Raw genomic sequence first — 10,564 nt, 5'->3', positions numbered from 1 at the left:
CTTTACTACCATATCACCATTAAGAATTATAGAAAATAAATTCATACTAATACGAATTTCAAGTTTATTTCACCAAAATTCACACTTTTAAGTTTTTGTCAAATTGCTATTGGTTGAATCGAATTGAGACAAGGGGTTGAACCAAAATACCCTTAGCATGGGTATCACTTTATATATACAACCATATCAAGCTTAACTCGAATATACATACCTTAATTTATATAGAAACCCAAAAATCTCCACAACCTTCTACATCCGATTTCTCCCTCGTTTCTTCGCCTCTTTTCGCAGTTCCAGTGACCATTCCACTCTATTTCTCAAGTCTTTTTATAATGCCCGGCTGTGTAACCTTTCTAGCTCACTCAACAGTCCAAATTTAAGCCTCAAATCAAAGTGACGGTTTTGAGGATTTAAACCTCATTATTTCTCCTAATTAAACTCAATTACTCCTAATTAATCACCCATTATATTATTTTAATAATATAAACAAATTATATATATTTATACTTTTATTTTAATTTGAGTTATCACAAACTTCCCTTATTCGAAAAATTCCGTCCTCAGAATTTGAACTAAACACCAAAATAAGGGTAAAATAAAAGTATAAATATATATAATTTGTTTATATTATTAAAATAATATAATTGGTGATTAATTAGGAGTAATTGGGTTTAATTAGGAGAAATAATGAGGTTTAAATCCTCAAAACCGTCACTTTGATTTGAGGCTTAAATTCGGACTATTGAGTGAGCTAGAAAGGTTACACAGCTGGGCATTATAAAGGATTTGAGAAATAGAGTGGAATGCCCACTGGAACTACGAAAAATGGCGAAGAAACGAGTGAGAAATCGGAGGTAGAAGGTTGTGGAGATTTTTGGGTTTCTATATAAATTAAGGTATGTATATTCGAGTTAAGCTTGATATGGTTGTATATATAAAGTGATACCCATGCTAAGCGTATTTTGGTTCAACCCTTTGTCTCAATTCGATTCAACCAATAGCAATTTGACAAAAACTTAAAATATAAATTTTGGTGAAATAAACTTGAAATTCGTATTAGTATGAATTTATTTTCTATAATTCTTAATGATGATATGGTAGTAAAGAGTGGAGATGGTTATCGTGATTTTACATATTTGATTTGGAGTGAAATTGAAGCTCTAGTATATTTAAAAAAATGATAGAAAATAAAGGATTTTTTTTTCGGGCGAAGAAGAAAAGGGTTACGGGTATTCGTTTTGATGAATGTCAAATGGTCAGTTATGTTTTTATTGGTCAACTAAAAATAGGACTGGGCTCACCCTGTTCATATTCTTTTCCAAGTATATACTGTTCATATTCTTTTCCAAGTATATACGTGTTATTTTCCCAAGTATCCAAAAATTCAATTTTAACCCCTAAAATTTTAGTTTTATTTATTTTGGGATACAGTCAAGAAAATCAAAATTTCAGGTTTGACCCCTGAAAATTTTATAATCTTTGTTTCCTTCTAAAAGCTACAGCATTAAATTTTAGTTTTAAATTTTGCATTTTTGTATTTGACGGCTAAACATATTTTCTTGGAAATTTGTAAGTATGCTTCAAAACATTTTTACCTTGAGTTTTATTAATCACTTAGAGTATTATTTTTACGATGAAACAATATAATATTTGCGGGATATTTTCCAAAGGGTTATTTCGAATATCGTTATTAATGCAAACTGATAATTATTAATCGTTGAATGAGATATGAGGATGGTTGAACCAAAATGAAGGCTTACTTTTAAAATTATGGCATTAGAAAAACTTATTGGTGGAATGTAGGGTGCATGTAGCATAATAAAATACGGTTAAGGCCTAACGACAACGAGGTGAGTTTTTTCGTGTTCTGTGGTTGCTCGCACATAAATGTTTATCATGCGTTTATTATGTGGTTTTTATTTATTTATTCATAGTATATTTTATGATAAGTATGGTTGTGTGCAAATGTTATTTTGAATTGTTTATCTATTGTGCGTTTTTTCGGGTGACATGTTTAGCAGAAATTGGTGGGGTGTATAATCGTCGTGAGCATGACGGATGTGTGTGATCGGCGAGGATGAGAATTGAGAATTATACTCATTTCCTTGGATATTTAAATACTTGAGTACAACGGATGATGAGTTGTCTCAAGGAGAAGGGAAATGAACCTTTGGTTTTTTTCTCTGGATATTTAATCGTTTCCCTAAATTATGTCATCGGGTGATATATTTTGTTGTATGGTTTATTGAAACTATGTGATAAAACCTTTTGTTTTTTTTAAGTGATGGACATGTATGTGTAACACGAACTCACTAGGCCCTAGACTTACCCATTTAGAAACTTTAAATGTGCGCAACCCAGGAAACTATTTAGCAAGTGGCGGTAAGAAGGCAAGGAAAATGATTTTACAACAAGACGATAAAGGAGTTCCGCAAAGACGTAACACCCGAAGTTGTTCAATTGAAGATTTTATTTTATTTTATTTTGCTTCCATTGTAGTTTAGTCAATAAGTAAGTTTAGAATTGATCTTGGGAGATGTTTGAACGATTATTTGTCATTTAATCGATATTTGAAAATCGGGGTGTTACAATATGGGTTTGCAGATACTATCATCCCCTTAAATAATTATCGGTTGCAAAGTCTGTGTTAAATGTAGGTTTTTGAGAGATTGAAAACGTAGATTGTGTGTATATAGCTTCACGTATATCAATGGAGTTTCTAGAGTTAGGTGGTGTCTCATGGTTAACGAATCCAAGTCATAAGCCTATTTTTCCCGACATATGATTTATTTTGCAAAATTTTTGGTTTGTCTAAATGACGTGGGCTATTTGTTGCCAAGTCACCATGCCAACTAAGCGTGTTAACTTGGTTTTCGGCTAGTTTTTAACGGAATGAGCTATTTGATAGGTAAATTGTAAATTTAATGACCTATTGCGCTAAAAAAACATGAATGGTTAATCTGAGACAAACACAAAACTTGATTGTGCTAAAGTGTCAATATCCCTATTAAGTAATTTTTCTCAGCTTTATTTAGAATAGTTGGTTATAATGACTGAACGTGCAAAAAAAAAACAAGTTAAATGGTCAAATATATACAAAAAAAAATTCAATAACTAAATGTGTACAAATAAAAAATATATTATCTTATTAAGTCATTTTCCGTAAAATGTATCTGTGTTATTTTTTAGATCGGTAATTCATTTTAAGTATCAAAGTTAAAAATCTTATATTTTTTTTTAAATATAAGGCATTAAAAATCATAAATATTTTTTAATCCTGTTATTTTTTATCATAAAACTTAAAGATAAAAACATTTTGAAGTATAACATTTTTGGATAAAATCATTTTCAAATTAAATAAAGTTCATAACAACTTATGGGTCAATGACATTTTAGATCTATGAGTTTGGATTATATTATTTAGGATTATAACATTTTCAACATAAACAAATGTTTATCTCGTAACAGGGTTTTTTTATCATAATACTTTTAAATTATATAATTTTGAATATATAAGATATGATTAAGAATCACAATATTTTTGAATTGTAAACATATTCAATCATATAATTTAAATATAACTTAAAAAAAATTATAATATCTTCAACCAAATGAATTTTTTATCTCATAAATCATAACGGTTCTTCTATTAAAAAAAATTATTTGAACAGTTCCTATATTAAAAAAAATGTATATAGTTCAAAATCAATCATGCAGCAATTCTGGAAACCACGGCTAGCGGGCTAGGCTTCAATCTTTATGAGGTCTGTTAGCCCAACTTTTTTGTTTTGGTCTACTATTTGGGCTCTTAGACTATAGCTATGGATGAATTCTTTACCTATTCGGTCGTAAAGAAAGAAAAAATTAAAATAAAGGGAAATAAACAAAAACAAGCGACTTTGTATCAAACAAAGTTTGGTTTATATTTTAATATATAAAGGATCAAGTGGCAGTTACAAGTTAAGTTATTTTAACTTTTATAATCTATCAGTATATGAAAAAAAATTATTTTGACAATATTTCAATATGCAATTCGTATAGAAAATTTTATTATATCTTTTATATTCTACCCTTGAATGAAAAGTAATTATGATTTAAGATAGGATAAAAATGGGTTTAAATATCTTTTGATTTTATATATTTTGTCGTAGATTACTTGTAATCAGATTTTTATATGTTTCATATTTACGTATAATAATTTTTGATAAAATAAAATTACTTATAAATTATACTAATTGTATTTATTTAATAAAAAATAAGTTTGGGTTGGGTTGGTAGTGGGAATGAAAATTTAGATTTAGTTTGGTTGTGTAGGTGGAAGAGTGAGAAATTAGTTTTATAATTAATAGTTGGATTGGTTTGGGTTGTGAATAAGAATAGTCTAATATGAGTTCCTTAATTACTTTAAGCTTTACGTTTATGTTTATTTTTTTGGAAATTAAGTAATCTAACCATATTTTAATTTTAATGTCTATTTGAAGAAAATAACAAAAAATATTATTTTTAGTAAAAATAACCATTTGTCCGGAACTGGCGTTCCAGATTAAGAAAAACATTTTTTTCTGACAAAAAAATACATTTCGGACTGAATTTCGGACCAACATTCCAGGTTCTGGATTAAAATTTCGTATTTCGAAAAAAACTCAGGAATTTCAAGAACAAGATAGAAATCCGATGAACAATTCCGGAATTTCGAGAAAAAATCCGATATTTTACTTATATCTAACAAAAAGTTAAACAAACATAGTAATGTGAATTGTATACAATATTAGTGCATAAATTTAGACATCAAAATGGTGACCTTAAACACTTCGAAATGTAGCATTCGGAATCCGAAAAAAATATAAAACGATTTCTTTGAAAAAAATAAAAAATAATAAAAATACTCCAACAGTACTTCGGAATGAAGACATTCAGAAGAAAATGGTTATTTTTCAAAAACTGAAGAAATATGGTTATTTTCTTTGAAAAACTCATTTATAACGGTTGAATTACTTAATTTCCCTTTATTTTTCTTGTAACTAATGTAGTTCTTGAATATATTTATTTTGAAATTATCCCTTTCATGGGTGTGAATCGTGTCATAATGGCTAGCGTGGATGTTGGTGATACCGTGATAGGCGTATTTTTAAGGTGTTCAACCCAAACCGGTCATGTTTCAAACCTAATTGCTCATCTTGAACACAATATTTTAGAAATAGGAGTTGTAACACTTGTATATACACATATGATGTTATCAAAATCCTAGCAGAAGGTTTTCAATATCATAAATTTGAGTATGTGATACCTTAGGCTGTGAACACAACAATGAAAATTGATGATGTCTAAAATTAGGCTTATTAAATCTCCAATCCAACATTAAATCCTATTTTTTATATAAAAATGATGTGGAATCATTTAAAAGAATAGCATAACACCAAATTTGGTGTTATGCTATTTATTTACACCAAAATCGTATAACACTTTCATGTCGATTTTAATCCATCACATTTACACCAAAATGATGCAAGACTTTCATGTCAATTGTAATCAATTGTCTTTTATTTTATTTTATTTTGTTTATATGAATATGTATGTTCTAAATATATTAATTATTCATGTTATATATTAAACTGACGTTAATATATATATATATATATATATATATATATATATATATATATATATATAATCGTTTAAATTATAGTTTTTTTTTTTAATTTTATAAATGTCAGTTTAATAAAATCACACCTAATTCGGATTACTGATATACAAATAATACATTTTCTTATAATTTTATAATAATATATTTTGTCAAATTTTTAGAGAAAAAAAAGATACAAATAAATAGGTAAAAAGCTAGCAAGTTGAAAGGTTTTTTTTTTTTTTTTTTTTTTTTTACAATCCATATAAGTTTAAAAAGAGAATATAATAAGGAATATTTTTTTTTATGTAAAAATCGGTTAACAACTAATTTTTAGCTATTCATTAGTTTTCAGTACTCTTAAATAAAAGACCAAACCAAAAATGAAATTTGTCAATAATTATCGTATCGTATGTATAAAAAAGGATTCATTTTTATACTGTAAAAAAGTTATAAAACCATGGACAATTTTAACGTTTTACTCTAAACTTTTAGAATTAAAAATCAGAAATGAACTCAACAAAGCAATACATGGCCACGTATCTCACATTATCCATCAAATAGGAGGCTCCACCTAAACGAGTGGTTGCTTCTGCATTCCCATGGATTTTCGATAGGCTCCACAATAACAAAACACCCACCAACGAAATTTAGAAACTCAAAACCCAAAATTATAGGGTTTCCAAATGATTTTCTAACTTCAAAATTCCCACATACCACACACCTCTTTCTCCTCTGTTAGATTAGTAGGAAGAGTGAGTGGTGATGAATGGGGTAACCGAAAGATCAAATTATTAGTAGAAAGAGTGGTTGAAGAGAGATGAGTTTGCAATGGTGTCTATGGCAAGCAGAAATCTTTCATTAACATCCCTTCACAGGAATCTTTATAATAGTTTCAATTGCAGTTTAAATCCTTCAAGAAGACACTCACCAAATTCTGGTTTTCTTCCTGATACTCGACCTTCTTACAATACACTTGTTTACCAGGTTCTTTCCCTCTGTTTTGCTACCGAATTCATATGTTTTGACTTTGTTTCTTTCGATAATGATGCATAAAGTGGTGAAATTATGTCTATTTGTTCGATGCATTTTGATCTTATAAAGAGGAAGAACAGCTCGTTTAGTTTGATCGATGATGTTCGACTTTCTTTTTACTTCGGATTACTTGATATGCGTAAAGCTAATTTAGTTTTGTTTGGAATTTTATTTAATAGGCAGTGAAACTTTTAGGCCCTCCAGCAACCTTTTATCCCTCAAAACTACAAGTTGTTTTCAAGGGAGAAGAAACCGATCAGTTCACAAGAATTCTCCCAAGAACCTACAACCTTTCCCATTGTGACTTCACTGCTAACCTCACCTTAACCATCTCAAACGTTATTCATCATGACCAGGTTCCTATTTTCTTCTAGGTGTATCAGACATATTGTGCCTAAAAATAAGTACAATGTGTCTGATACATGTTAGACACATTAAAGTATGTGTTAGACACACTTTAAGTACAATATGTCTGATGTACATGACAAACGCATTGTACTTGTACATGTAAGTACAATGTGTCTGTCAGTCAGACACATACACATTACATGTGTCTGACACATTATTAAATGTGACAGACACAAAATGTGTTACATACTGTATGTTTGAGGCATAATGTGCCTGATAATACATACAATGTATGAGATAGGATGTACCTAATGCATACTTAATTCTCTAGAAAAGATGTTGATTGACTTATACTTGCTTGATGTCAGCTGAGAGGGTGGTATAATAAGGACGATGTAGTAGCTCGGTGGGCTGAAGTGAAAGGTCATATGTGTCTTGATGTTCATTGCTATGTTAGTGGACCGAATTCCTTGCTAGACCTTGTTGCAGAGTTCAGATACTACATTTTCGCAAAGGAATTGCCATTGGTAAATCAAATTTTGTCATCTTAATCTAATGATTATGTAGACATTAGCGTTAACTAAGGATGTGTAGCTTTCTAGGGCTATTTTTAATGGTGAGGACATTCACATCTTTTGCACAGAGGAAACAAGTCTGTGTCACACCTTTTTGGATGGGACAAAAAGTACAATTTTTGTCCCATTGACATCGGTCACAGACCATCATGTTCTGTTGTGTCTTGTGTAACAAATGGGGCCTAAAAGATTTTTGGCAAAAATGTAGGTTCTTGAAGCAGTGTTGTATGGGGATCGTGTTCTATTCAGTCAACATAAAGAGTTAATGGATGCATTTGTTCGGGTCTTTTTTCACTCAAGTTCAAGAAAGTACAATCGAGTAGAGTGTTGGGGTCCTCTCAAAGATGCTGCTAAGGTATTATACACAATCTTCATTCTTGAACTTGCATATAATCTAGCAACAAGGATGTGAGAATATATAAGTAAGTTGTCAAGGTTAAAGACTTTTAATATTTGTGAATATGGATGTAATCAGGGAAGAGTAGGGGATCAAATGCAAGGTTTATTTGGTGGAAACATGGAATCATCTACACCTCCAAGTAATAATGGCTTACCTAAATCTGTGTTTCAAATTCTTGCAACATTTCTTTTGTAATTAACCACACCATGGGGCAATGACATAGTGTAAAAAGAAAGTCAAACTGTGGGAGGGTTGAAAGTCAACCACTCAATTGCTGCATAGAGGTTGAGACTGAAATCTGAATTCATATTGATGATTGATGTCTCATTCATTCTTTTTTGTATCATTGAAATCAAGATTCTTGATTATAAAAAGACTGCATTTTGTTGATAGAAGTTTACTGTATTTCGTATGTCGAACACCACCTTTTTCTAATTATCACAAAATAATCCTTTATTTTGCAAAACAAAAACAAAATCCGGGTTTTCTGTGTTGCATATATAATAGTGCTTGTATGTATTTGTTTTTTAAATTGGTCATTTGTAGATCAAGGTAAGATGGTTATTCGATTAGATTTAGACAGTTTTTTCAATAAAAGAAAAATCTCATTTCCTTCATCTCATTAACAACTAACAAGAAAAGAAAGAAAGAAAAAAAAATTATCTTCTATGCAACGCACTCTATCATATTATCCAGAGTTTGTTTCAAGTTTATTTAACAAAATATGATTCAATAAGCATTTATGACATCATGTAAAATTTGGGGGTTTCAGCCATTCAACTCTATAATACTTTAAGAAATGAAAATGCCAAATGAGCTCGGTCTAGCACCCCTAGTAGCGAGCTTGGAAGGTACATTGGATCCAATTTTTTGGCATATACAAGTATAAAAGAGTTTTGGATTTTTGATATTTTGGCTTCGTGGAAAGACAATGATTCCTAATTTTGACTCTAGTTATTACGGCTTATGATGTACTAACCATCAAAGCTTCTATAGTAGCTTTGGAATCTGTTTTTCTGTAGTGATAGGATTATATCATCTATAAGAACAAAACTCACCCCTTTGTTTTTGGAAGTATGCATATGCTTGAAAATTTACTTAGATGTCATGAACGAATACAAAATGTTTCACCACTTGATGACAAATTGTTAAGGATTGAACAAGAAATAGAGATGGACTGAGCTACACACATCTCTAAATCTAACTGAGTAAGAGACATAGAATTCCCAAAAAGTTTCTAAGTGTAATAACCTAGTTAGATTCACCTTTTTACCAAACCTAACAAGAAACATATCAAACAACTCATAAAGTGGGTGCCAAAAATCTTAAGTGTGGTTTAAATGGACAACACGAAAAGGTGGGGTTGTCGGATGCTCCCCTCCCCCCCTCCCTCTCCCTAATCTCTTTTAAAACTTTAATCATAAAGTAGATAAAATATTAAGCCCAAAAGTAATTCAAAGCTACCTATTAGTAGTGCTCAACAATAGCATAGCAGACCTAGAAAGAAAAGAAAACACATGGGCTGCACAAATTTTTTAATGGTTGTACTATTATAACAAAACTCATTTTTGATGCATTTTCAGCCACAAAATCGTCACTAAACCGATGGATTTACTCTAAATTCACATTTATCAGACTTTGTGATGGATTTCCAACATATTTGTGACGGGTTTCCGACGGATTTGTGATGGATTTCGACAAACTTTTACTAAATTTACATTTGACAGGGAAAATTTGAGGGGTAGTTCGTGCTACCCCGTGCTATATACTAGATCCACCCTTGGTCAACCCCTCCTATTTTTTTTAAATTCAATCATTATATAAGAAGTAAAGGCTATGCCAATTATGACTAAAATTAAGTCTCACACTTAATAACTAAAATCCCACCGCATTCACACCCATTTATTTTAATGGCTGATTAGGTTCATTTATTTTAATTCGTGTTCAAATTTAGCTATCTTAACTTTGGATTAACCGGTATAGCTGGTAACTTTTTTTTTATTTTTCACAGATAAAATTATAGATGATTTCTATTCTATGAAACAAAGACAAGCACAATTAAGATAACTAATCATTTGAATTTTTTTTGAACGACAATGATTTGAAAACTTTGAAGATTGATTTTTGCAAAGATCGATGTAGCTCCTATTTATACGATTTTCTTCTTTATCAAATTAATTTACATAGTTAATTATGATTATGTTATTCAGGTATACAAAAAATTTTAATATCTTATTAAGATGTAAACCCTTTTTATATTTTATTTTGACAAAAAAATCTTTTTTCATATAATTGAAAGTGGAACCCACTTTTAAATGGTCCATGCACCCCACTATAATGTCCTTCATCCGACACCGGCATATATAGGCCCTTGTGAAAAAGGGAAGGACGACGCTTAGCTGGAGAAGCATAGAAGTTCATGTTCATGATGTTCATTGTTTATATAGTTTTGACCATATACAAAAAATTGGCAAACCAACTGCAAAACCAAACTCTATCTCAAAAATGGTTACATAGAACCCTTTTTGAGAAATGAAATTATTTTGTGAAAAATACTCGTTCGATGACAAAAACACTCTCATT

General features: G+C 30.2%; 1 protein-coding gene across 1 annotated transcript; it reads left to right on the top strand.

Moving 5' to 3' along the window:
• Positions 1-6,284: 6,284 nt before the first annotated feature.
• Positions 6,285-8,376, top strand: LOC145120638 (STAY-GREEN-like protein). Its single transcript, XM_079056440.1, has 5 exons — positions 6,285-6,610; positions 6,838-7,014; positions 7,375-7,533; positions 7,790-7,936; positions 8,057-8,376. The coding sequence occupies exons 1-5, from the start codon at positions 6,455-6,457 to the stop codon at positions 8,174-8,176; spliced, it is 759 nt and encodes a 252-aa protein (XP_078912566.1). The 5' UTR covers positions 6,285-6,454; the 3' UTR covers positions 8,177-8,376.
• Positions 8,377-10,564: the final 2,188 nt, after the last annotated feature.

Source organism: Lactuca virosa, chromosome 6 (genome assembly GCF_052849685.1).
Source record: "Lactuca virosa cultivar CGN04683 chromosome 6, Lactuca_virosa_CGN04683_v6, whole genome shotgun sequence".
NCBI lineage: Eukaryota > Viridiplantae > Streptophyta > Magnoliopsida > Asterales > Asteraceae > Lactuca > Lactuca virosa.
Note: the sequence above shows the minus strand (reverse complement) of the source record. Positions and strands in the feature narration are given on the sequence as shown.